This window comes from Arvicanthis niloticus, chromosome 27, assembly GCF_011762505.2.
Source record: "Arvicanthis niloticus isolate mArvNil1 chromosome 27, mArvNil1.pat.X, whole genome shotgun sequence".
Classification (NCBI taxonomy): domain Eukaryota; kingdom Metazoa; phylum Chordata; class Mammalia; order Rodentia; family Muridae; genus Arvicanthis; species Arvicanthis niloticus.
In genome coordinates, this window is record NC_133435.1 from 10558095 (window position 1) to 10583379 (window position 25285).

The window sequence follows — 25285 nt, forward strand, 5'->3', positions numbered from 1 at the left end:
GTAAATAACAATGCATAGATAGAGGCCACTGCAACCATTGTGGTCAAATCCTTAAGGAGCATAGGAGCTATGGATGCTTTTATGTTTTTAAGAAAGGGCTGTGTTTATAACTATCTGAGATATAGGTAAGATTATTTGATATAATTCTTAATGCATCGTGCTTATGGGTAACTTTCACTTCATGTCTTTTTCTAGTTGATCCTGACTTTATAAAGTTATTCTTATTAATCCATGAGTCTTGTAAAGCTTATGGGGCCACCCCAAGCAGATACATGACCTTTCTGCATGTGTATTCTGCCATCAGCAGCAGCAAGAAGAAGGAGTTACTGAAAAGACAGAGTCATTTACAGGTATAGTTCTAGTAATCATCAAGAGTTTATTTTTAGTTTTTAATTATTATGTCTTGAGTTGCTGTTTATAGGGAATGATTATGCAGTTCACAATGGATGTTTCATGTGTCATATACTTAATATAAGTAAATAATATATAATAAACCCTCAGAAATAATTATACTTCTCTACAGTACTTCCCACTGGATTATAGTAAGGAGTTTCTCTTCCTGAATAGTTATTTCACTTTTGAAGGATAACATTTATTATCTTAAACAGGTATAGTACTTCCTCTCAGGGTCTTTTTATTTAGTTGGGCATTATCTATGCTTGTAACAAAATATTTGAGAGGCTGAGGCAGGAGGATTGGGAGTTTGAGCTAGCCCAGGCTAATTAGAAGACCAGAAAACGAAAAAGAAAGCGAATAAAGGAAAACTAAGCAATGCTTTGTAAATATCACTACAAAGTTTAATATTTGACACTGTGAAACTGAAATTATGTTTTGAAAGCAAACTATTGTTTTTGGTTAAAATTATATAAAATAATGTTCTTACCCATGTCACTTCACATTCTGAAGTTTTCTTTGTGTATTATTCTAAATATAGAGACTTAAATGTGGTTTTAAAATGCCAGCCTCTGAGGTAGAGACCAGAGTATAGTGCTGGGAGTGAATCCCCAGCACTATATGCAACACACACATACACACACACACACACACACACACCCCACACACACACACACCACACACACACACACACACACACACAAACACACACACACACAAACACACACACACACAAACACACACACCACACACACACACACATACATACACACACATACACACACATACATACACACATATACACACACACACCAGAATGCCAGCTTCTAAGCTTCTCAGAGAATATATTCTTTTCCAGATTTCTACCTTCTCTCTAGTAGGGTAAAATAGTAGTATCCAACTTAATTTAAGACCAAATTATTTAAATCTTCCTTTAAGACTTCTCTTCTTACCCATCGAGTCTATTTGGTGTTGTCTATGTGTATGCGACCATGGGGTCATCCCCTGGGACATGGAGGAGACTACCAGTGACTATGCCTTCAAAGAGAGGAAGAGAGTGTCTGCCAGAAGCCATTAATTACCAATAGCTCTTCAATGAGGAGTAGAGCCCTGTAGTGCCCTTTCTCACACCCAGGCTGGAATTTAGAATTGGGTTCATCTTGTTTGAGTCTTGGTGAGGCAACCAGAGCGCTCTTTTCCATATGTGCAGTAGCCATGGCATGTCTAGAGGAGAGGAGTGGCGGTGCTGCTTCCCAGTCTCTGCCTCACACACTCTCTTTCTTCTCCTTCTTCCTTGATGTTCCCTGCATCTTAGAGTGAGGGCTTGGCATAGATGTTGCTCTATGGCTAAACACTGACAGTCTTTTACTCTCAGGACTGTAGACTTAAGCACCACCTATTACAATAAGAAGCTTCTCTGATTAAGACTGGCACCACTGGCACTGAGACACACTTGTATTTAGAAGGGAATTTGACAACCTGACCATTTGGTAGGAAAACAGCATCAGTAGACCCTCCTCTTGGCCCCATGGCATCCATAGTCATGGATCTGACTATAGTAACAGTGCCTATCATGAATTTGACCTGTGAAGTGGTCTTCAAATCCAGTCTTGCACTATTGCTCCTGTGAGCACAGTTTACCTGACAGGTCAGAAGTGGGTTAACTAGGGTTCAGTGCTGAATAAAACCATATTTTTTTTGAACCATACATAGCACCTTCCTGCTATATGGAAGCTAGTCAGCAGGACAGATTAAGTTCAAGACTGATGCCTCACTATCCTGTAACCAAAGTGTGAGGTATGCAGTGATTTCCACAAAAGTATCTTACCATCTAGTTAGGTGGGGAACTAAGAGGGTATGAAGCCAGTAAGTAAATATGATTTGGGGAGGGTTGCTTTTCTGACTTAGTTCTTAATGGGACTTTGGGTAAATTATTTTAACTTGCAGAATTGTTCCTGCATTGAGTTAGTTAAATGTAAGTATATTAGACAAACTTCTGTGTGATATCTATGTTATGTTTAAGTGCTCCATAAATATTGTTTATATTGTCCTTTTTCCTTGCCCTTCTCTCTAAATTTGACAGAGAACAGAAACTGCACTTAATTAATAGAAGAATAAGAATTTGTTTCCATGGCTATCCCTTAGATTTATGGTGGGGAGTACAATAGGGTCCTAAAATGGCCATGTCAGGTCCGATGCAGGGATAATTTTGATGATGTCTGCCAGCACTGTGTGTGAGGTGCACAAAGACAAACCAAGCCTACAGTAAGAAAGACTCACTCTGCTTACAGGGTGAAAGGTTCACTAAAACTTTCTTTTCTTTCTGTCACATACAATGCATAAAAAACAGTCATCCCACTAATTAGATTAAGTATTATGTTGCTTTATTCAGCGTTCACTGTCATGCTCTCCCCTTTCCTAATGCTGTAACCCTTTAATACAGCTCCTCATGTCGTGGTGACCCCCAACCATAAAATTATTTTGTTGCTACTTCATGATTGTGATTTTTCTACTGTTATGAATTGTAATGTAAATATTTGATATTCACGATATCTGATTGTTATGTGACCACAAAGGGATTGACAACTAGTGCTTTAAAGTATATTTTTCCTTAAATCTCTTACCAGGTATTTTAGTACATCTTGATGGATATGATAAAACCTTCTGGTTAGCAAAGAAGAAAAAGAATGGTCTCCTTCTCTATTTGAGTGATTGTTTCATGTAGGGCTTTCCTGAATGTAAATATCTGCAATCAATGTTGTGTTGATTTAGGCTGGCGTGTCTAAACTAAATGAAGCCAAAGCTCTGGTGGATGAGCTGAACAGAAAGGCCGGGGAGCAGAGTATCCTGCTTCGAATAAAGCAGGATGAAGCGGACTCAGCCCTTCAGGAGATCACAGTGTCCATGCAGGTGATGTTTGGGAGGGCCAGGTGCCAGTAGATAAATAAGTGAAGTAGAGGAATTCTGTAGCACTTGTCAATCAGTGTGAAAAATAATGTTTTTAGCTTAGATTAAAAGAGCTAGTTCATCCATACTGTCTCACATTGACCTTTAGAGAACATGCATGTTATTTTCCACGTAGTTCATACTGATGGTGTCAAGCCCTCAGATGTTGCATGCACTTTTATTAGCTGTTTCTGTTGGCTATATTTTTCAAAACCCATTTTAAACTGATAAGAACAGATACTATACTTGATCTTAGCCAAAAGGTAGAGAAGCTATCAAAACCCACTTTAATTAAGGCTCTTAAATGCTTCAACCACCCTTATAGCCCACCACCCAAAGGTAGGGAAGGATGATGGTTAATAGGACAAAGGGGACATGGACCTGTTTAGAAATAGTTCTTTCAGGTGCAAACACCAAACATGAATCATAATCAGTGGCTTGGTCCAAAAGAAACCATGAAGATCTGCCTATTGGCACAAGTTCATGGAAGCAGCAAGTAGTTTCTGAAATATCAGGAGAAGTTCTTTTCTGTGTTTCTCTCTAAGACGTCACAACAAGAGAATATCAGTGCAGAAAGCAAGGTGAACCAATGCAAGAGCATCATCAGTGAAGACCAGTGTTAGAGAAGCCCAACCAAAACTAGCAGCAAGGCGAACCAATGCCAGAGCAGTGTCCACTGTCCACTGTCTGCTGGGTTATACTTATATCCTTTACATACATCACGTGTCCTCTCAAGCGTTCCCTCCAGCAAAATATCACATGCCCTTCCACCAGACAGGTTTCAGAAAAACACCATGTGTCTGATCTCAGCAAAACATCCTCTCATAAGACAGCTTCCAGAAAAAACATCACATGACACAACTGAGTCTCCAGTAAAACCAGAAATTCCCACTTCAGTTTAATATGTTAAATCTGTTGGACCTGTGTGCAACCAACATGTATGTTCTGTTTCTTTGCATGGGTGTCATGTCTGCATGTGCCCTGTGCTTTGTCCATTACATCATTTTACCACCAGCATTGGAGGGCTGTGAAGCTGCCCATCCCTTTGTGTTCTGTAGCTCAGTCTCTCCTGGGAGCTGTAATGTACAGTTACCCATAAAATATATCTTTTCAGCCCAGTTTTTCATTTGCAGAATAAGGCAGGCTTGAGAATGAACTTACAATTTTCCTATCCCATGTTTCTGTTCTATTGATGGTGGTAAAGTAGAGCTGACTTTTGAACAGAACTTATAAATCATACTAGATCTGTCTGCCATAATTCTGTTTTATCTATTTCTCAAATACAATTTTTTTGACTATCATGGTTGTTTAGTTCATTTTTTGTCAACTTGACACAAGCAAGAGTTATGAGGGGAAGAGGACCCTCAATTGAAAAAATTGCCTTTATCATGCTATTGACTCAAAATTAATATAAAAAAAACAGGAAACACCGTTTTAGCAAAGGCTAATGTTTGTTGTTATGCTTTTAAACACTGAGTGAAGTATATGTGATTGTAATGTCATAATCCTATTCCTGTAGGATGCTAGTGAGCAAAAGACAGAACTTGAAAGACTGAAACAGCGAATAGCAGAAGAAGTTATTAAAATTGAAGAGAGAAAAAGTAAAATTGATGATGAATTAAAAGAAGTACAAGTAAGTTAAAACTGTGTGTTCTGACAAAGCGTGAATGCGATCCTCTCCCACATCTGCCTCGAGTGGCACTGGAGTGTCAGTGCTGTCGTAGCGCAGGCCATCCTGTAGCACCGTTGCCAGTATGGTCTGTGCAAAGTGTCAATCATGGAAACAGAAGCAAGCAGGCAAACTGTTAAGTCTGGTTTCTGCACACTTGACTAAGTAGCCAGGCTTTTCCTACAATGTAAAGATCCTCTGGGAAAAAAGTATCTCAAAACAAATTAGATTTGCTAAGTTAAGATGTCTCAGTCATGATGGCTTAGTTGATCTGTATGAGTATTCTTTTTTTGTGTGTGTGTTTAAAAAAGTAAGGCCATTAGGAACTGTGATCATTTGACTAAAAGTCAATACGTATTACATGATTGTAAAACCTTACCGATTTTGAAAAGCACACACATTGACAGCTCCTAATGTTCTTGTCTTTTAGCCTCTAGTCAATGAAGCTAAGCTAGCAGTTGGAAACATTAGGCCAGAATCTCTTTCAGAAATCCGCTCACTACGAATGCCACCCGATGTAATCCGAGACATTCTTGAAGGAGTTTTGAGGTTAATGGGTATCTTTGATACATCATGGGTAAGCATGAAAAGGTAAGTTTTTTAATTTATACAGAATGTTTTTTTTTTTTTTTTTTCTACCAATGGCCTTTGCTTGCTTGCACATATAGTTTTGGATCACAGTGTCAGAGGTGTTTACCACGGCAGGGACAGGTGAGTCAGCTTACATCACCAGGGCCAGGAAGCAAACATCTGTAGATGATGTCTCCTTTTATTCTATCTGGAGCTCCAGCCTATAGGGTTGTGCTATACATTAACCCTTTCTAGAAATGTCAGGAGTATGCTTTACTAATTCCCCAGTTACTTCTCCATCCTCTCAAGTTGATTATCAAGAGTAACTGTCTAAATTCTTAACCCTTTTTGTTAGCTTGGTACCCAAACACATCTTTTTAAACCACAGCATCCCCACAAAGCATTCCATGACAAAATGCATTCTGTCCATCTTCATGAGATCCCAGTCTTAGTGGTTCTGGCATTGCTCAGTGTTCTAAAGTTTCTTCTTTGTCAACCTAGACTCTAGGCAGTCTTTTTAGCTATTAGCCCTATAGAATTAAAAAGCAATCTGTAGGTTTTGAATAAGTAATGCCACAGCATAAACATTCTACAAGAAAGGAGTTGAGACCAAAGTGAATATGCTAACCAATATGGTAAACATTAAATCTGCCCGCTCCATGCATGGGACATGTAATTTTGTGGTGTAAGTTACAAAGGGTTTGGATAGCACTGTGTGTGTTTGGCCTGCCTGTGGGCAGCACTGTGCGTGTTCAGCCTGCGTGTGGGCAGTGCTGTGCGTGTTCAGCCTGCGTGGCCTCACTCTGGGGATGACTTCTTGTCTGCATGTTTCTGTTTCTGCTGCCTCTGTTTCCTCAGTTCTCTGCCTTATCTTCAGCTGTACTCATTACCCTCTCAGGGCCTGTGTACGTCCTGTGGCTTCTTGCATTTTTATTTGAGTTCCCTATTTCCCCATAATTATTGCCTCTTGGATGCCTTCAAATTCTGCAATCACATGACAATGCCAGGTTTCCACTAGTTTAAGCATTAGCAGGGGTGGGGGTGGGGGCTTAGATCATGTCTACTGCTGCCTCAGTGACTGATCTCCAGGAAACAGCTGTCACTGGGAGCTGTGTGAGAGAAAAAGGTTCCACAGCACTATCTGCCTATAGCAGAGCCCTTCAGATGAGTTCAAGCCTTGATCCTCCTCACGCTTGAGATCCTCCCAAACTTTATATGCTTTGTCTCAGAGCATATTGAATCATCCATCTGTCTGTCCGTCCGTCCATCCATCCATCCATCCATCCATCCATCCATTCATTCAATCAAGCCTTATTCTTTTTTGGAAAAACTGTGGGATTTTTAAATCTTTCTGCTTTGCTTTTGCTTGCAATTTTTTCCTGAAACAAAAACCAAAGCAGTCAGTGATAATCTAGATTCTGGAATGCCTTGAAATTGTGTCCACTATATGACTAAACTCTGACCACTAAGTGTACTCGCACACAGAGCCACAGGACAGGGAAGAAGGTGTACACAAGTAGCAGGTAATTCTTAATGTTTGACATCTCATGAGCCATCTTTCTTATTGGCATTCCTTTCTGTCTTCTAAGCTCCTGCCAGCATTCTGAGGCTTTGCTTGCCCATATCAACAAACTTACCTTACTTTTTCCCACAGAGCATTCCAGAGGCTCTGCCCCCTGTTAGTGGGAATGTTCCCAGACACACTTCCACTCCCACTGTCAATATCTGTGCTCATTTGTCCATTTTCACAAATATAGTGACTATGTGAACTGAAGGTTCTCATCCCACGTCTTTAAGAAATTCAGTTTGAACATGTTAAGTAATGTGTCTGAAGTCACTGCTAGCAGTGACGAGCTCAGGTCTCTCTGGTTTCATATGTCATAGTCCTGGAGGTAAGGATCACTGTAAGAATTGCTTGGCCTTATCTAAAATCCAAGTTGACATGTTATACTTCTGGGGCTTTATTCCCTGGACCAGGGCATTTCTTTCCCAATTTTCTTTATTGTTCTGACAGTGTTATTTGATCAAGTCATTTTCCAAGTCGTGCTCCATTCATCATGTAGTCCCAATATTTACTAATAAGTGTTTTCATCCTCATTTTTGAAGAGCGTAGTTCACATGTCCAACCCCATGCTCAGCACTATCTTGTTAGGTTGCTCTCTTAGTTACTTTTCTGTTGCTGTGATACAATACTCTGACAGAAGCCACTTATGGGGAAAAGGGCTTGGATACCACTCACAGTACAGTTCAAGACTGCAGAAGCTTGATGCAGCTGGTCAGGTTAGATCCAGTGTCAGGAAGCAAGGGAGATAGATAACTCCTAGAGGTCAACTTGCTTTCTCCTTCTCTATAGTTGAGGGTCCCAGTCCCTGGGGCTTCTTCCCACTTGTTTTGCCTAATCTGGATAATCCCTCATGTTAGAGGGTATCCTAATCTAGAGAATCCCTGACAAAGCAAAGGCTTATCTCCTAGGTGATACCCAACCCTGATGAAATGATAATATTAACCTCACATTGGCTAAAACACTGAGGCATATTTCCCTTTATGTTTCCTTAAGAAATCAGTGCATGATAACATCCCACCCTGAGGTCATCTCACCATGAGAATATGCCACCATAAGGGGAGCCCACTATGAGCATTCCCAACTGTGATAACAGCCCAGTGTAAGGACATCCCACAGAGCAGCTCAGTGTGAGGCCATCCCACAGTGAGAAGAACAGCCCACTCTGGAGGCATTCCACTGTGAGGGCATGTCTCACAGTGGAAATTGAACTTGGTCATGAAAAGCAGACAAGTGCATTTTCAAGTGCCAGACATTTTCTTCATTCACACAGTGAATGCAAGTACCTACTCCCTCTGAATTATCCTCATCACTGTCTATGGGTTCTTTACCATTTGAAGGTTGTCTCTAAGACACCACTTATGTCTATCAAGTTAGTTGTCTCTGCCTTCAACCTTCCTGGAACAGGGCTCAGCTTCCTGAACAACACATGTCCTCTTAACCCCTCACTAGACAGAATGACTGCTTCTGTTGCATTCACTTCGCCTGCCCATCTTCTGCAGTTGTACAGTTACAGCCATACTCTGGCACGTTCTCTCGGGTTGGGCTACTTGTGATTGGCATCATGGCTGCCTATCAGTCTTTTCTTGGATCATTCTTAATATTTCCTTTATTATTTCTCAAACTAACTTTTATCTAAATACATAGTACAGAGATTACCCTGAAATTTTAAGGTATGTGTGATCATATCGAAATATAAATATCTTCTCTCTGCAAGTGACTATTCAAAATACTAACCAAGGAAGAGAGGAATGCCTGAGAATCTTTAAGAATGGCCATTATTAAATTTAATAATTTAATCCTTACATAGTAGAAAAGCATTGTGATTTCACTACAGGTTACTGATGAAGAAAACATTCTGTGAGCTTGGTACTTTGGGGATGGTTTGAAGATAGGGGTGAGGAAGAGAAAAAGAGGGTGGTAAAGAAGGAGAGGTAAGAGAGAGAATAAGGGAGGAGTGAGTGATTTAGAATAGCATAAGACATAAGCTGGAAAGGGCTTAGGATTGACTAAGCATGGAGCCTCTTAGATTCAGTCTTTCACGGAACATTGGTGCTGGTGTCTGTTACTGAGATCCATGTCGGTGATAAGGAGTCCTTTTTACCTCTGGAGCCAGAGGTTAGGCTTCGTTGATATGGTAGGAAGTTCCTCGGAGACTATGGAAGTATGTTTAGACTATGGGAGTGTGTAATGCTTTGCATGTCGGGAGAGTGGACTGCACCTCAGTGTAATTCTCACGTTCCATGTCCAGGTTATTCATGGGATGGCAGGTAGACTGTCTCACACTCGCAAAGCTTGTGTTTCTTGTTCATCAAAATATGATGGTTATTAGCTTTATGTTCAATCTTCACAGCCTCGTATTGTTAACTGAATGGCTTTAAATGCTATTCATGCCATGTTTATTTAGAAAGAAAAATTTTGAGTTGGCCATATTTGAATTATTGTGTCTTTTTCTTAGCTTCCTTGCAAAAAGGGGTGTGAGAGAAGACATTGCAACTTTTGATGCACGGAACATCCCTAGAGAGATACGAGAGAGCGTGGAGGAGCTTCTCTTCAAAAACAAAGCCTCTTTTGATCCAAAGGTAGTTTCAGTTCTAAGCTATATATGTAATCTGGTTTTTACTGTGGGATGCTTTGTCTAGATCATCTAAAAGCTGAAATTAAAAAGGCAAAGCTTCAGGTTTATTCCTGCATAGATTTGAATCTCGAGTTCACCATCTGCTTCTCCTTTTCTTTTCTCTCACTTTGCCCCACATCATTCCCAGCATCATCACGTTTTCCTCTGTTGGGTACTTCTGGAGCGGTGGGCATCTATTGCCCCAGACTTGCATCAAATTTCAATGAAGTTTAACTTCAATGATACTTTTTAAATTCTTTATTTAAATGTTAAACCTTTGACAACAGTAACAATGCTTTTAAACTTGCTCTCATTTAATAAAAATTTATCCCATGTAAAAAGAAAATGGTATGTGCACTGTTTATAAATAAGACAGAGTAGTTTTGTTGGCTCATGTGAATTCTGAAAGATCAGATGTGCTTAAAGGAGATTGATTTGAAACTGCAAGTAGAATTCATACTTACTTCTTTCAATAAAAAGTTTATTGTAGTTTCAACTATCAATAAAATCCTAAGTAGAATAAATGTGAAGATAATTGTTGACATTAACTGTATGTGTGTCTGATGTTAAGTCAGGTACTACATGCCTTGTAATGATTTTTTTTTCAGAATGCTAAACGTGCCAGCACTGCAGCTGCTCCTTTGGCTGCTTGGGTTAAGGCCAATGTCCAGTACTCCCATGTCTTGGAACGGATCCAGCCTCTGGAAACAGAGCAGTCAGGATTAGAATTGTAAGTCAAACACAAAGTACGGGATGGTCTGACCTGCATTGCAGTCAGTTTAATATGTGTATTGTATTATTTACATTGTTTAGCTTTTTTGTAAAAAAATCAAATGTCTGTAGGTATGCGAGTTTATTTCTGGGTCTTTGAATGGATGCTGTTGATCCATCTGTCTGTCTCTGTACCAATACCATGCAGTTTGTGTTACTATGGTTCTATAGTGTAGCTTGAAGTCAGGGACAGTGAGCCAGCCCTCCAGAAGGTGTTTGTTTGTTTGTTTTTGATTGTTCAGAATTATTTTAGGTATCTTGGGTTTTTTTGTTTTTCCATAAGAAGTTGAGAATTAATTTTTCGAGATCTGTAAAGAATTGTGTTGGACTTTTGATAGGGATTGCATTGAATCTGTAGATTGCTTTTTTAAGATGGCTATGTTAATCCTGCCGATCAATGAGCATGGGAGATCTTTTCATCTTCTGAGATCTTCCTCAAATTCCTTACTTAGAGACTTGAAGTTCATACAGGTCTTTCACTTGCTTGGTTAGAGTTACTCCAAGGTATTTAATTTTATTTGTGGTTATTGTGAAGGTTTCACTAACTTCTTTCTCAGCCCATTTATTGCTGGTGTAGAGGAGGAGTACTGATTTCTTTGAGTTAATTTTTCATCCAAACAATTTCCTGAAGGTACTTAGCAGCTGTAAAAGTTTTCTGGTCGGATTTTTGGGGTCAGTTGTGTATACTATCATATTACCTGTGAATAGTGTTACTTTTACTTCATCCTTTCCAATTTGTGTCATTTGTGTCCCCTTGATATCCTTTTGCTGTCTTATTGCTCTAGCTAGTGCTTCAAGAACTATATTGAAAGGTAGGGAAAGAGTGGGCAGTCTTGTCCCTGAATTTAATGGAATTGCTTTAAGTATTCTGCATTTAATTTAATGTTGCCTATTGGATTGCTGTATATTGCCTTGATTGTGTTTAGGTATCTAGTGAGATGATCATGTTTTTTTTTTTTTTTTGGTTTTTCGAGACAGGGTTTCTCTGTGTAGCCCTGACTATCCTGGAACTCACTCTGTAGACCATGCTGTCCTCAAACTCAGAAATCCACTGTATCCTTGGGATGAAACTTACTTGATCATGTTGGATAATGTCTTTGATGTGTTTTTGGATTCAGTTTGCAAGTATTTTATTGAGTATTTTTGCATCAGTCTTAATAAGGGAAATTGGTCTGAAATTCTCTTTCTTTGTTGAGCCTTTGTATGGTTAGGTATCAGGGTGATTGTGGCCTCATAAAAATGAGTTTGACAGTGTTCCTTCTGTTATTATTTTGTGGAATAGTTTGAGAAGTATTGGTGTTAGCTCTTCTTTGAAAGTCTGGTAAAAGTCTGCACTAAAACCATCTGGCCCAGAGGTTTTTATGGTTGGGAGACTTTAATGACTGCTTCTGTTTCCGAGGGTTATAGGACTATTCAGATAATTTACCTGATCTTGATTTAACTTTGGTAATTTGTATCTGCCTAAATGAAATCATCCATTTCATTTAGACTTTCCAATTTTGTGGAGTACAGTCTTTTGAAGTAATACTTGATTCTTTGGATTTCCTCAGTGTCTGTTGTTATATCTCCCCTTTTATTTCTGATTTTGCTAATTTGGGTACTGTTTCTCTGCCTTTTAGTTAGTCTGGCTAAGGGTTTGTCTATCTTGTTGATTTTCTCAAAGAACCAGCTCTTGGTTTTCATTGATTATTTGTATTGGTCCTTTTATTTCTAACTGATTAATTTCAGCCCTGAGTTTGATTATTTCCTGTCATCAACTCCTCGTGTGTGTGTGTGTTTTCTAGAACTTTCAGGTGTGCTTTTAATTTGTCAGTATGAGAACTCTCCAATTTCCTTATGAGGGCACTTAGTACTATGAACTTTCCTCTTAGCACTGCTTTCATAGTGTCCCAGAAGTTTGGGTATGTTGTGCCCTCATTTTCATTGAATTATAGAAAGTGTTTAATTTTTCTTTATTCTTCCCTAACTTAGTGATCATTGAGTAGAGAGTTATTCAGTTTTCATGAATATGTAGACTCTGTTGTTTCTGGTGTTATTGAAGCCCAGCTTTAATCCATGGTGATCTGATAAGGTACATGAGGTTATTTCAATCTCCTTGTATCTGTTGAGGCTTGCTTTGTGACTGAATATATGGCCAATATATGCATGAAGAGCTGAGAAGAAGGCATATTCTTTTGTGTTTGAGTGAAATGTTCTATAGATGTCTATTAGGGTACATTTGCATCACAACCTCTGTTAGTTTCATTATTTCTCTGTTGTGTTGCTGCCTCGATGTCCATTGGTGAGAATGGGGTGTTGAAGTCTCCCAGTATTAATGTGTGGGGTTCTAGGAATGATTTAAAAGTTTAGTAATGTTTGTTTTATGAATGTGGGTGCCCCTGCATTTGGAACATAGATGTTCAGAATTGAGATGTCTTCTTGGTAGATTTTTTTCTTTGATGAGTATGAAGTGTCCTTCCATTTCTGTTTTGATAACTTTTGGTTGAAATTCTACTTTATTAGATACTAGAAGGGCTGCTTCAGCTTTGTTTGGTGGGGAGAGGTCCATTTCCTTGGAAAACAATTTTCCAGTCCTTTATACGGAGATAATGACTATCCTTGTTGTTAAGATGTGTTTCTTGTATATGGCAGAATGATGGATTCTGTTTACACATTTTACGTCTTTTTACTAGGAATTGAGTTCATTGAGGTTGGGAGATATTAATGACCAATGATTGTTATTTTCTTGTTATTTTAATGTTGGTGGTGTTTGTGTGTGTATGTTTCTCTTCTTTTCATTTTAATAATGTGAAAGTACTTCTTGTATTTTCATGCATGTAGTTACCATCCTTGTGTTAAAGAATATTCCTTCTATTATACTGTGTAGGGCTGGGTTAATGAAAAGGTATTGTTTAAATTTGGTTTTGCCATGGACTATCTTGTTTTTTCATCTATGGTGGTTAAATGTTTTTCTGAGTATACTAATCTGGGCTGACATCTGTGGTCTATTAGGGTCTACAAGACCTCTGCCCAGGCCATTGTAGCTTTTAGAGTCTCTGTTGAGAAATCAGGTGTAACTCTGTTAGGTCTGCCTTTATATGTAACTTGGCCATTTCCCCATGCTTTTAAAATTCTTTTTATGTTCTTTATAGTGTTTTGATTATTATTTGGTGGAAGGATTTTCTTTTCTGGTTCAGTCTGGTGTTCTAGAAGCTTCTTGTAGCTTTATAAGCATCTCTTTCTTTAGGTTAGGGACATTTTCTTCTATGACTTTGTTGAATATGTGTTTTAGGCCTTTGAGTTGGGAATAGTTTTTTCTTCTATTCCTATTTTTGTTAGGTTTAGTCTTTTCACAATGTCCCAAATTTTCTGGATGTTTTGTGTCATGAACTTATTAGATTTTGCATTTTCTTTTACTGATACTTTTCATTTCTTCTATTACATCTTCTCTGCCTGAGATTTTCTCTTCTATCTATTGTATTCTTTTGGTGATGCTTACTTCTGTAGCTCCTGTTCTCTTTCCTAGGTTTTCCATCTCCAGGGTTGCCTCAGTTTATGTTTGCTTTATTGCCTCCATTTCCCTTCTCAGGTCTTGGTCATTTTTATTCATATCCTTCACCTGTTTGATTATATTTTCCTGTATTTATATTTATTTGCTTCCTCTTTTAATGCCTTTACTTGTTTGAACGTGTTTCCCTGTATTTCCTTAAGGGATTTATTCATGTCCTCTTTAAAGGCCTCTATCATTCTTATAAGATTGGTTTTAAAATCCTCTTCTTGTGCTTCAGTTTCATTAGGATATCCAGGGATTGTTATAGCAGGATAGCTGGGCTTTGATGGTGCCATGTTGCTCTAAATCTTATTGTGTTCTTAGGATATTCTTTAGGCATCTAGTTTCCCTAGTGTTGGCTGGATGATCCTGATGACAGCAGGACTTCTTAGGCAAGAGGAGGGAGCCATGGGCCAGACAATGGAGGTCAGGGTACTGGACTTGGATGGCTGTGCCTCAGGCAGACCCAACTGGGGTGGGATTGGTGGAGCACGGTTCTATGCTGGTTAATCTTGGGGCCCTGAAGGTTTTCAGGAGGAAGCATGATGATCTTTGGATACTTAAAAGTCCTCCTGACCAACAAGCGAGCCCTGAGCTAGATAATGGGGCTTATGGGGCCAGGCACAACTCACATGTCATTCCAGGTGGACTAACTGGGATGGTAGGCCGATCTGACTAGGATGGGATTGGTCAAGCAGGGTTCCAAGTTGGTGGTTAGTTTTGGAGCCCCAAAGGTTTCCATAGGGAAGCAGGATGCTCTTCAGGTTCCACAAAGGTCCTCCAGACCGAAGAGCAAGCCTGAGCTAGACAATGGGGCTCCATGGTACTAATCTATGCTGCTCTTAATAATTTCAGGGTTCTGGTAACAATTATGACACTTTGCAAAATAGAGAAAAGGTTTCCCGTGGGAAGAGCCTTGGCCCAGGCCCTTTCATATATACAGAGCACCTGCCTGGCTTCCATGTCTTCACTCCTGTGTTCTAGTGTCTCAGTGGTTTCTTCTCATCACTTCACTGTTCTGTTAATATTTTCAGGGCCCTATTAATCTCTTCCAATTTCTTTCTCTAACATTATAGATCTGAGTGTGTAATTTTTATTTCAATTTTCATTCTCACCTTTTGTACTTCCTTCTATAACATGCATTCATTTGCTTTGTTTTGGTTCTGGTTAAGAAGCATTTTTGACATGTCAAATCCTTGACAGTAATCAGCATACAGTCGTAGAAACTAGAGTGTGTAGTTTGTTACTGTGTGCTGGTATGAGGAGGAAATATTCAGGTGTAGACTGCCTAGGTGTGGCTTCCCATCTCCATCTGCACCCCAGAGCTAAGGATGTCCCACAGCCCTCCATACCCAAATCCCACCTGGAGAGAGCTGGTCTCCCAGGAGTCTGTCACTCCTAAGCTCACAGGTGAGACCACCACTTTTGCTTCAATGGCCAAAGAGGAACCCGCCAGGAGCTCACAGGGCACAGGAACCGTGGAACAGCCAGGGACAGGAGCCTTCTGGTCTCCATCTGCGCCCCGGAGCTAAGACTACCTAGGTGTTGACTACTTTTTAGTATTTGGGGGTATCTTTTAGAACAAAAGTGCCGTTCACTTTTTCCATAAAGAAGCATCATATTTTGTTTATATGCTGTCAGTGAGGCTGTCTAGAGTTGGGTGGATTGTCAGCCTGAAGTGCTGAAGTTTAGGTTGGTTTAAAGGTGCTTTCAAGAGGGGTAGAGTTTGAAATCTAACTCTTGAGTGCATCCTACTAACTTTTAGACACATTTGTCTCTCTAGCTTTTTTGTTACTTTCAGAGACAGATGTTGGTCACCTTCTCTGAGCATTTGGAATTGTGTGTATTTTATTCTGCTTCTCACAGGCATGTAACTGGTTATTTTATTCAGGCCTATCAATACTTACTTTCAAATTTCCTTTGCTACACTTTTAAATTCTCTTTATCATATGTGCAGGGTGTGCGTATTTATTTCCATGGTATCATTTTATATGGTTTTGAAAGAAGATAGATGAACATGTTTACCATTTACACTTAGAAGTCTACAGTCACTGGCCTTTTAAATTACAAACTCTGAGAAGCAATATGTGTTATATCAGAGGGTTCACTTTTGTTTTGCTATTGCTTCATCTACCAATGAAGAAGTGTTAAAACACTGCCCTATGGTCGCTCTGTCACATTTATTGCAATATGACTCCTTAAAATGCTGCTTGAATGTTGACATCTAGCATATAGTGGCGTCTAACATTGAATTATACCTTAGGAATTTGAAGAAAACTGAAGACAGAAAAAGGAAACTGGAAGATCTTCTGAACTCTGTTGGTCAGAAAGTGTCAGAACTCAAAGAAAAGTAAGTCTGGTCTAGACTGCAGTGTGCCTGAGTGCATTGCAAGGTTTTACATCCTGGCTGTGATGTAACCATGGCATTTCCTCTTTTCTCCTAACTCCCAGGTTGAGACTGGGAGAGAGCAGTTGAGATGCTATTCTTACTTAGCTATGTGATGGCTCATGCCTGAAGTCCCAGTACTTAGGACATGGAGAAAGAGGATCAGGGTATAAGATCATCCTTGGCTACATGGCTAGTTACAGGGCAACCTGGGTTACTGAAAAACAAAACAAAGAAAACAAAAAAACAAAGCCAAAATTAATAATAGTAATACCTTTCTACTTTTTTTTTCTATTCTTGTGGTTATTTAGGGATCAAAATTAGGGTCCTGTGCATTCTAACAAAAACTACTAATTGTAGAAAAAATTATTTTAGAAATTGTGTATTACATTTCCTTTTTGTTATGGGACTATAGGGAAGTGATTGTGGAAGACCTTCCACCATTGACCTCTGGCCTCTATATGTTCCTGCACAGATGAACATACCCACACATGCATATATCATACACTTATGCATATGAAGACATACACAAAAGACTGTTAAAATCTGGCAGGCATACACTAACTGAGAGATATGCACACTGCACACTGGACCAGATATTTCTGTTTTGCAGGTAGGTGTTTGAGAGGATTAGGCCAGGAAGTAAGGTGAGAGGAAGAAAGTGGGTAGCAGATGTTCAAGAACATTTCAAAGATCGGTTATATTATCATCATGTAAAAAGCTCACAGCTGGCAGATAGGTTTGTGCAATGAGAATAGAAAGAGAAACTTTAAAAAATGGTTAGCCAATTCTTAGGGTCAGGGCCTTCAAGAAACGTTTTGAGAAATGTATATAGAACGTGGCTATAGAGGCTCTGTGTGGTCCTTGAGCAGACAGAATGAGATACTGTATTGACTTTTGGTACACACGTGAGGGTTTTGTGTTTGTGTTATATTCTACCACTGAGCTCTACTAGAGCAAAAATGAAAGGCCTTAAGAGTATATGTTTGTATGCCTGTCTATCTTAATGATGGTATTTCATACTCATATGTATATTTCAGTGAATCCCAAGGATAAGTGAATTATATATAATTGGTTTGTTTCTAATCATAAGTTAATTGTTTTCTTAGATTTCAGAGCAGGACTTCAGAAGCTGCCAAACTGGAAGCTGAAGTCAGCAAGGCACAGGAGACCATCAAAGCTGCAGAGGTCCTCATTAGTCAGCTAGACAGAGAGCACAGGAGATGGAATGCCCAGGTTTGTTTAGGGCAAGAGCCTCAAAACATATGTATTTGTTTAAATCATAAAAAGATACAGGAAAAATAGCCATTAGATTATTGCTGGCCATTGATAGACAATCTAGAAGTAAGTGGTCAGTAATTAAGTAAATCTTTAATCTTTAATTAAGTAAGTTAAGTAATCTTTAAGCAAAGTGTATACACTTTAGGAAATCAAACCTGTTCTCCTTTGGCTCGCCTGTGTTGTTGATGAGAAGGTCAGGGAGGGCAAGGATCTGAGGGAGTTTACCACATAAGATTAACATTCAGTATGTTCACCATTTGTTTCTTTTTGATATGTTTCATCATTTCAACATTGGTAACATTTTTGTTTCTTTTAAATTTTTTTAAATTTAATTTTTTAGGGTGTATGCATATAACAAAACACATTTATTTATAGAAATATTTTGTCTCTCAAACTTTAAAAATCCTTGATTTCTTCTGGTTGTGGTGGTTTGAATATGCTTGGCTCATGGGACATGGCAGTATTAGGAGATGTGGCCTTGTTGGAGGAAGTGTGTCACTGTGTAGCTGGGCTCTGAGGTCTCCTATGCTCAGGCTCTGCCCAGTGTGGAAGGGGACCCCCTTTGTGACTGCCTTTGGGTCCTCCAGCCCCACATCTGCCTGCACACGGCCACACTTCCCACCACGATGATACTGGACTAAACCTCTGAAACTAACCCAGGCCCAATGCATTGTTTGCCTTTCTAAGAGTCGCCTTGGTCAGTTATCTCGTTATAGCAATAAACCCTAAGTCACTGATATTTTGAAACTTTGATGATTGAGTTATTAAGGTGTTAACTACTTAAGCCAATGAATGCTGGGTTGTTTTCCTACCTATGACGCTGTACTCTCTTCTGAGGGAGAATACCTACACTCAGTGTCTGCTTCCAGGTTGCTGAGATAGCTGAAGAGTTAGCTACTCTCCCCAAAAGAGCTCAGCTAGCAGCCGCTTTCATCACCTACCTCTCTGCTGCTCCAGAAGGCCTCAGGAAGAACTGTCTGGAAGAGTGGACCAAGGCAGCTGGCCTGGAGAGTGAGTGTGTGTTGAGATATTTCGTTATGCCAAGAATGGCCCTTCTGCCTCTGCCTCCTTTACTGCTTTTAAATAGAATTTTTTGTCTGTATGTCACCAAGGATAGTATGAGTACTTCAGATTTGCCAAGTCTGTTTCATTATTATAAATTATTTCAGTGTTATAAGTTTTCTACTCCTATATCCCTATTGGAAACAGACCTCCTTCTGAATTATTCTTAATTTTACATGAATGTAGCTAAATTATTTTTACATTAATTTAACATGCTAAAATGAAATGTGAGGCTCTAAATTTTCTTGTGTATGTCATGGTTTTCACAAATTATTGTGGCTGTGAAACATTCCCTCAGAATTAATTAAGAGTTCTGTTCATTTTCACGTTTTAGGAAGCTTCCTTCCCCCCAGGTTTATGCTGTAATGCAAAGGAATGGGTGTCAGACCAGGGCATGCCATGGGCCTTTTCTGCCAGTCTGTCTGTCAAGTGCTGGTCACTATAGTGACTGCTTGATACCTTTCGCGTTTCAGAATTTGATCTCAGGCGGTTTCTCTGTACTGAAAGTGAGCAGTTAATCTGGAAGAGTGAAGGCCTTCCGTCTGATGACCTTTCCATTGAGAATGCTCTTGTGATCCTACAGGTAACGGATGATCATTGGCATTATATTTAAAGGGCCGCGGTGCACGCAAACATGCAATACCTCTTACACGTGTCTATTTCTAAATAAAATCTCAGATATATTGGTAATTAAAGTTGATTATATAGTATATAGTTTATATATATAGTATATAGTTTAATATACTTTATTTTTTAATTTAATATAAAAGTATAAGCTAAGATGTCCATTTTTGATGATAGAACACTCAAAATTGAACTTTCTGATAGTAATAGTTATATTGTAGAGAACTCTGATTATCTCATGATCTGTTTCTTTTGTAAATTTTGTATTTCACTTTAATTTACCAAAGTGCTAATAAGTTTTACGTTACAAGTAAGAAATGAACATACATATATTTTCGAAGCTTGTTTCATGTAGTGTGTGTTTTCTTACAGTTGAAAATACTTTCTTGGCAGCAAATGTAAAGCCACATTCGAAGCCATGGTTTCAAACACCATAGACTAACACTTATGTTGTTGAGTGCTTGTTTCATGGACACACTGAGTCCATTTTGTTTGCTCTGTTTGCTCAGCCTCCCTGGTCCTAGCCTTGACCTCATGGTCCCTCCCCAAGACCTCAGCCTCCCTGTCTCTCCCTGCCCTCCCCATGACCTCAGCGACACCCCCTGTCTATCCCCATCTTCCCCAGGACCTCAGCCCGCCCCCCCATCTCTTCCACCCTCCCTAGTATCTCCCCACTGGTTCCCTTCTCACATTGATGCCTTTTTGTTTTGTTTTGTGACGTGATGAACAAATTAAAAGCTTTTAATGAATTTTGGTCTTATCATTAGCTTTTTGTACCTTTCACAATTTGTACATTTGTTTATTGCACGTGTGTGCATATATATACTGGAGGTCAGAAGGTGTCATGCCTGAGTTGTCTCCCCCTTTCTCATGTGGTCAAGCTTGGGCGCCAGTGCCTTCACTAGCTGAGCTGTTCTTGGGAGCCCATGCAAATTACATACTAACTTTTCTGCTAAGTGATAAGAATTTATTTTTTGTCTCAATAGGTTATACTTTATAACACTATTAGTTTTTCTTCTTTATGAAACCTTTCTTTCTGAACATATTTTCTTTTCTCTAGTTTAGTCTTCTGCTTACCCCCAAGTGGTGTGTGTGTGTGTGTATGTGTATTATATACATTTTATATTATATATATTATATATGACATGTATATAATATATATATTAAATGATATGATCTTGGCTTGGGTTCTGTTTATTTCTTTAATTTTGTTTTATTAGATCTATTAACTGTTCATACTTTAGTTCAATATACTGGTATGTTGCTTAGAAGAAATTGCTGACTATAAACTGAATGGTTTTCTTCATTTAATTTGATTTTACTGTCTTTCTGTTTATTTTTTAAACAACTGGAATAAACATCTGGAGTCCCAGTTGCTCTTTTAGATAACATGCTAGCACGTTGCCCTACACTGTTTTCTCTCACCCTATACTCTGTTTTTGTGATGCTTGTCATTCTTTCCCTCAAGGTTTCCCACTCATTTCTTCTTCCTCTTGTAGTAATCAAAGAAAGTGATGATTTTCAAATGTTCAGCCTGGTTTGGTGGCACACTCGTGCTATACTAGCCTGAGAGCCTAAAGAAGAAAGATTTTGAGGAGTTCAAGGCTACATATACATAATGGGTCCATTTCTCAAAAACCCAAAGCAAAACAAATCATAATCCCGCCCCAAAAGCCATGATGGTTTAAGAATTATTTTCTAAAAGTGGGTGATGGTGAGGGTAAGCCTTTAGAAAACATGTTTGGGGGGGGGGTTGTTTAATAACTGAAAAGACAACTGTCTTCAGAATTGGATTTGATAGTCATTATGGAAAGTTGTTTTTTATTTTAATTTTAATATGTCAAATTTTTTTAATATTCATGCACACTTCTAATGCACTCCTTCCAAAAAAACCTCTCTTGGAAAATAGATGAGAATGAATTTGCCATTATAGTAAATATTGTATCTCAGTCTAAGGTAGGATAAGGCTGAAATATGCTGTAGGCAAATGTGTGGCTGGGAAGTACATGCTTAGTAACATCTTCTATGAACATACTAGGTGAGGTTTGTGAAATTATAGAAGGACTGATTACTTGCATATCATGTTATCCAGGCTGGCTTTGAACTTGCTATGTGGCTTTGAACTTGCTATGTGGCTTTGAACTTGCTATGTGGCTGAAGGTTACCTTGAACTTCTGGTCTTTCTGACTTCATTTCACAAATACTAGTATTATGTATAGGCCTAAGTCAACATGGTGGCTCCCTCTATGTTACAGAGTAGATGGTTTTGATCACAGATAGCTTATCTCTACCTTTCATTAATTTTGGCTTTTACTGACTTCCTATTGACCAATTTCAGAGTTTGTTTCCCGATCAAAGAGTATCCCTCCTTCCTCTACTCACTTCCTCATCCATTAGTCTTCTAAAAGGACCCGGATGATCCACCTGCTTAGGAATTCAGTGCAGTGGTAGGTGACCACTATTTGTGTGTGGCCCTGTCAGAGACCTTGAGTGTATTATGCAGAGCAGGCCAGGCAGCTCTCCGTTATAAACCCTTTCTTGTCCTCTCCATTGTCATGCTGTTTCACTGATTGTTCTTGAGGGAGGAACCATAATCTTAGCCTAGTAATTATGGGTGCACATGTGTGACTTCTTGTTACTGTCCCTCAATTTTCAGTTACTCTCCAGTCTTATTAAATCTATTTCTCAGGTTTCCCTATAAGCATCCTGCTTGCTTAGATTCACTTCTAGTGACTTCATTTTGTATCTTAGAGGATTTCACTGTGCCAGGCAGCACCTTCCCCTTTGTGTTGCCTGTTTTCTTTTCCTGAAATGTTAACGTGCTCATCCCATCCGGAAGCTTCCATTAGTGTATGCCAATGACTTTTCCATCACCTGCAGTGTGAAACTTTCATTACTCTTAGACGTGGTATCTGAAGAAGCTCTTCCTGATCAGGCAGTCTTTACTGATTCTTCCTTCTGTCATGTTAAATGCATGATGTATGCCCACACTTTGCTAACTCAGCTCTGCCAGACTGCTGAAGTGTTTCAGATAGTCAGCCTTGGTACCCTTACCTTCCCTTTCATTGTTGGACGATCCCCTTTACTTAGGTAATCGTATCTTGGCTTAGTTTGACTTGGCTTCTCCAACCCCTGACTCTGTATGTGTCTGCGTGTCTTATGTGCTTCCTGATCATGCAGTTTTTCTTCTTGCTTCTTAATTGGATATGAAGTCATTGAAGGTAAGGGAGCACACCTTCCTCATTTCCGGGCTCCTTGTCTGTATTCCTGTGGTTGTTCCCTAGCATGGTAGGTGAATGAATCCGTGAATGGTAGTTTATCATTTGTATTCAGTTACAATGTGTTAAGTGTAAATTTTAGCTACATTTTATCATGGAACATAGAGATAAAATGTACCTTAGATATTTTGTCTAAAGTTGTATAAGTGAAAACCAACCTTTAGTTTTGTTATATCACATACTTTGCTTAAATGCGAGGCTTAAAAATATTATCACATCTTTTTTCTTTTTTCCTGACTGCATCAGATCATTTGTTTGAAGTCATGGGTAAGAACTTTTTCGATTTTAAAAGTAATGAATTTGAAGGCATGAGAGAATTCATAGAACTGTGAGATTTTTATTACTGAATGTCAGCATAAAGCCAGGTCTAACCCCACAGTAACACTGAAGAGGCTATTTACTAGCCACCTCATTTTGCCAGTTGTGCGTTTGTGCAATGGCACAGTAAGAGAGACTTCTAGGTACAGATGCCTGATGAGAAAGTGCAGAGTTCCCTGTCTGTACAGAGCCTAAAAATTACAGAACAGTTCTAAAGTCCAGCATCTCTGTAGAGTCTCCACATGCCTAACTGTGTTGTGACAGAAACTATTGTGAGGCTTGTTTGTTCCCAGCATGCCCTTCCCTGTATGCTGCTGAATTTACTGCTGTGGCCTTGCTGGACACGGTCCTGTCTCAGCGCTGCTCCCACTCTTTCTTGTACACCCTATGTCTAGAAATTGTGTTGTTGTTGTAGTAAGAAACACTGGTTCACTCTTCAAAAGGTTTACTAGATGATGATGATTAAGAAATATCTTACGGGTAATACATATTTTATGTTTATCTGTTGCTCCTTTTTGTCTTCTTAGTTAGTGCTATTGGAAGGCAGCTTTACTGGTTGAGAGTTTACCAGTTTGAGAAATGCTGTGTAAGTGCATTCCTAGTTGTTTAGACCCTGATGGGCAGCTTATTCAGTTTCCCTTTAAGGAAATTTGCAGAGAATGTTCACTTTATTGCAGTTAGATTTAATTATTTGCTACTTGTTCCTAGTAATTTATCTATGTGGCCTTTGATGGAGAAATAAGCTGCACCTTCTCTTCCATCTTGTGTTTTATGAGTTACATCTACAAAGACTCAGAAAGTCTCATTTTGTGATTGATTTATAATTTTTATAAGTTTATTTGTATTTAAATAAAAAACTACCATTATCTTAAAAGAATTTTTTTTCCCACTAGAGTCGAGTGTGCCCATTTCTGATAGATCCATCTTCTCAGGCAACAGAGTGGTTAAAGACACATCTAAAGGACTCGCATTTGGAAGTTATTAACCAACAGGTATGCACTACCTATAATTTAGTTCCTGACTTCCGATAAAACCTATAGTGGATACAGGTTGGAATATATAATGAGAAGACATATATAGAATGAGCTACCTGCAGAGTTGGTTGTGGTGATTCAGGAATAAGAGTAATCCTTCTGACTTCAGGTCTGTCGTTTCTAGCACAGGGACACATTATTTTTTGGTTCTAGTGACTTCATTAGAGCCCTGGGAGTTTTAACAGCGAGTAGTTATAGCTCTTCATATAGGAGGTTAAGGAAACAGATGCCTACACTATGCCATATGGAATTGCAGACTTAAGCTTAGTTTGGACAATAAAAAGCTCTCCTGATCTGCCAAGAACCAGCGTCAGCTTGGAGAAGGGTTCCTGAGGAAGGGTGTTTGGGAGTGGTAAAAGAATGCCTCAAAGTTAATTGTGGGTACAAGCTGACAACCCTGTGTTCTGCCTGAGATGGCTCTCCAGATAGATCTAGACAGCTCAGTTCTTGCAGACCAAAGCCTAGTCTGTTATTTACATATCAATTCAAAGATTGCCTTAGGTTCCCTTTAGATTATCCCACGAATCAGCATTTTATGACCTTAGCCCCCTGATTCTTAGAAAAAGACAGCAAATAAGTTTGTTTTTTTTTTCTTAACATAGCAAATGATTTCAGAAATCTGCCTACCTTTGTAACCACAGATAATCAGCTAGCAGGATGGGATCTTGTTCTAAGATTACCATTCCCACCACACCTACCCCTAAACTTGCTCTAGGCTGACCTAGAACTCAGAAATCTGCATGCCTTTGTATCTTTCTGGCAAGTTGGCTTCTTAGTGAAGCTGCCTTTGTTCTTTTAGGTCGGTGAAGCCCAATTCATATTGCATCTTATATTTTGCATAGTTGAAAAATTGTATATGTATGTAGGTTTACCATTTTGCTGAGGAACATAGACACACCCTCACCTCCTGGACTGGTGGAGTCATTGACCTTGGCAGGGAGAACATTCCCCAAGAATCTTGACAGGGAGAACCTCTCTGAAGGATGAACATGAAGCAAATATATACAGTTATATAAACAAGTCTTAGACCTAGCAACTGTCAGCCTTCATGGAGGCCCACACACTGCTGTCAGCCCACACACTGCTGCCCCTGGTCCATGGGCAGGAAGGTGTCACACCATCCCTTCTATGGCAGATGTGCAGAACTCAGCACTGATCTTATAGCTACTTCTGTTTTCACTCTCATTTTCTATTTCAGATAGAGGCTGGGATTTTTATCTTTGTAGCAATTGGTAAGGAGAGTAGA

At 39.1% G+C, this 25285-nt stretch overlaps 1 protein-coding gene and 1 pseudogene across 4 annotated transcripts in view; one reads left to right on the top strand and one right to left on the bottom strand.

Annotated features, from left to right (window-relative positions):
• Dync2h1 (dynein cytoplasmic 2 heavy chain 1) overlaps positions 1-25285 on the top strand; it is a 190913-nt gene that overhangs the window by 78993 nt on the left and 86635 nt on the right. For 3 of the 4 annotated variants that reach the window (XM_076926141.1, XM_076926138.1, XM_076926140.1), the window contains exons 54-65: positions 196-350; positions 3166-3303; positions 4859-4972; positions 5439-5599; positions 9598-9721; positions 10365-10486; positions 16320-16406; positions 17552-17678; positions 18593-18734; positions 19259-19368; positions 22934-22954; positions 23899-23997. In XM_076926141.1, coding sequence (XP_076782256.1) covers positions 196-350; positions 3166-3303; positions 4859-4972; positions 5439-5599; positions 9598-9721; positions 10365-10486; positions 16320-16406; positions 17552-17678; positions 18593-18734; positions 19259-19368; positions 22934-22954; positions 23899-23997 — 1400 coding nt within the window. The remainder of the gene's footprint in view (positions 1-195; positions 351-3165; positions 3304-4858; positions 4973-5438; positions 5600-9597; positions 9722-10364; positions 10487-16319; positions 16407-17551; positions 17679-18592; positions 18735-19258; positions 19369-22933; positions 22955-23898; positions 23998-25285) is intronic. The other variant, XM_076926139.1, reaches the window with a different exon arrangement.
• LOC143439869 (U2 spliceosomal RNA) lies at positions 3485-3615 on the bottom strand (annotated as a pseudogene).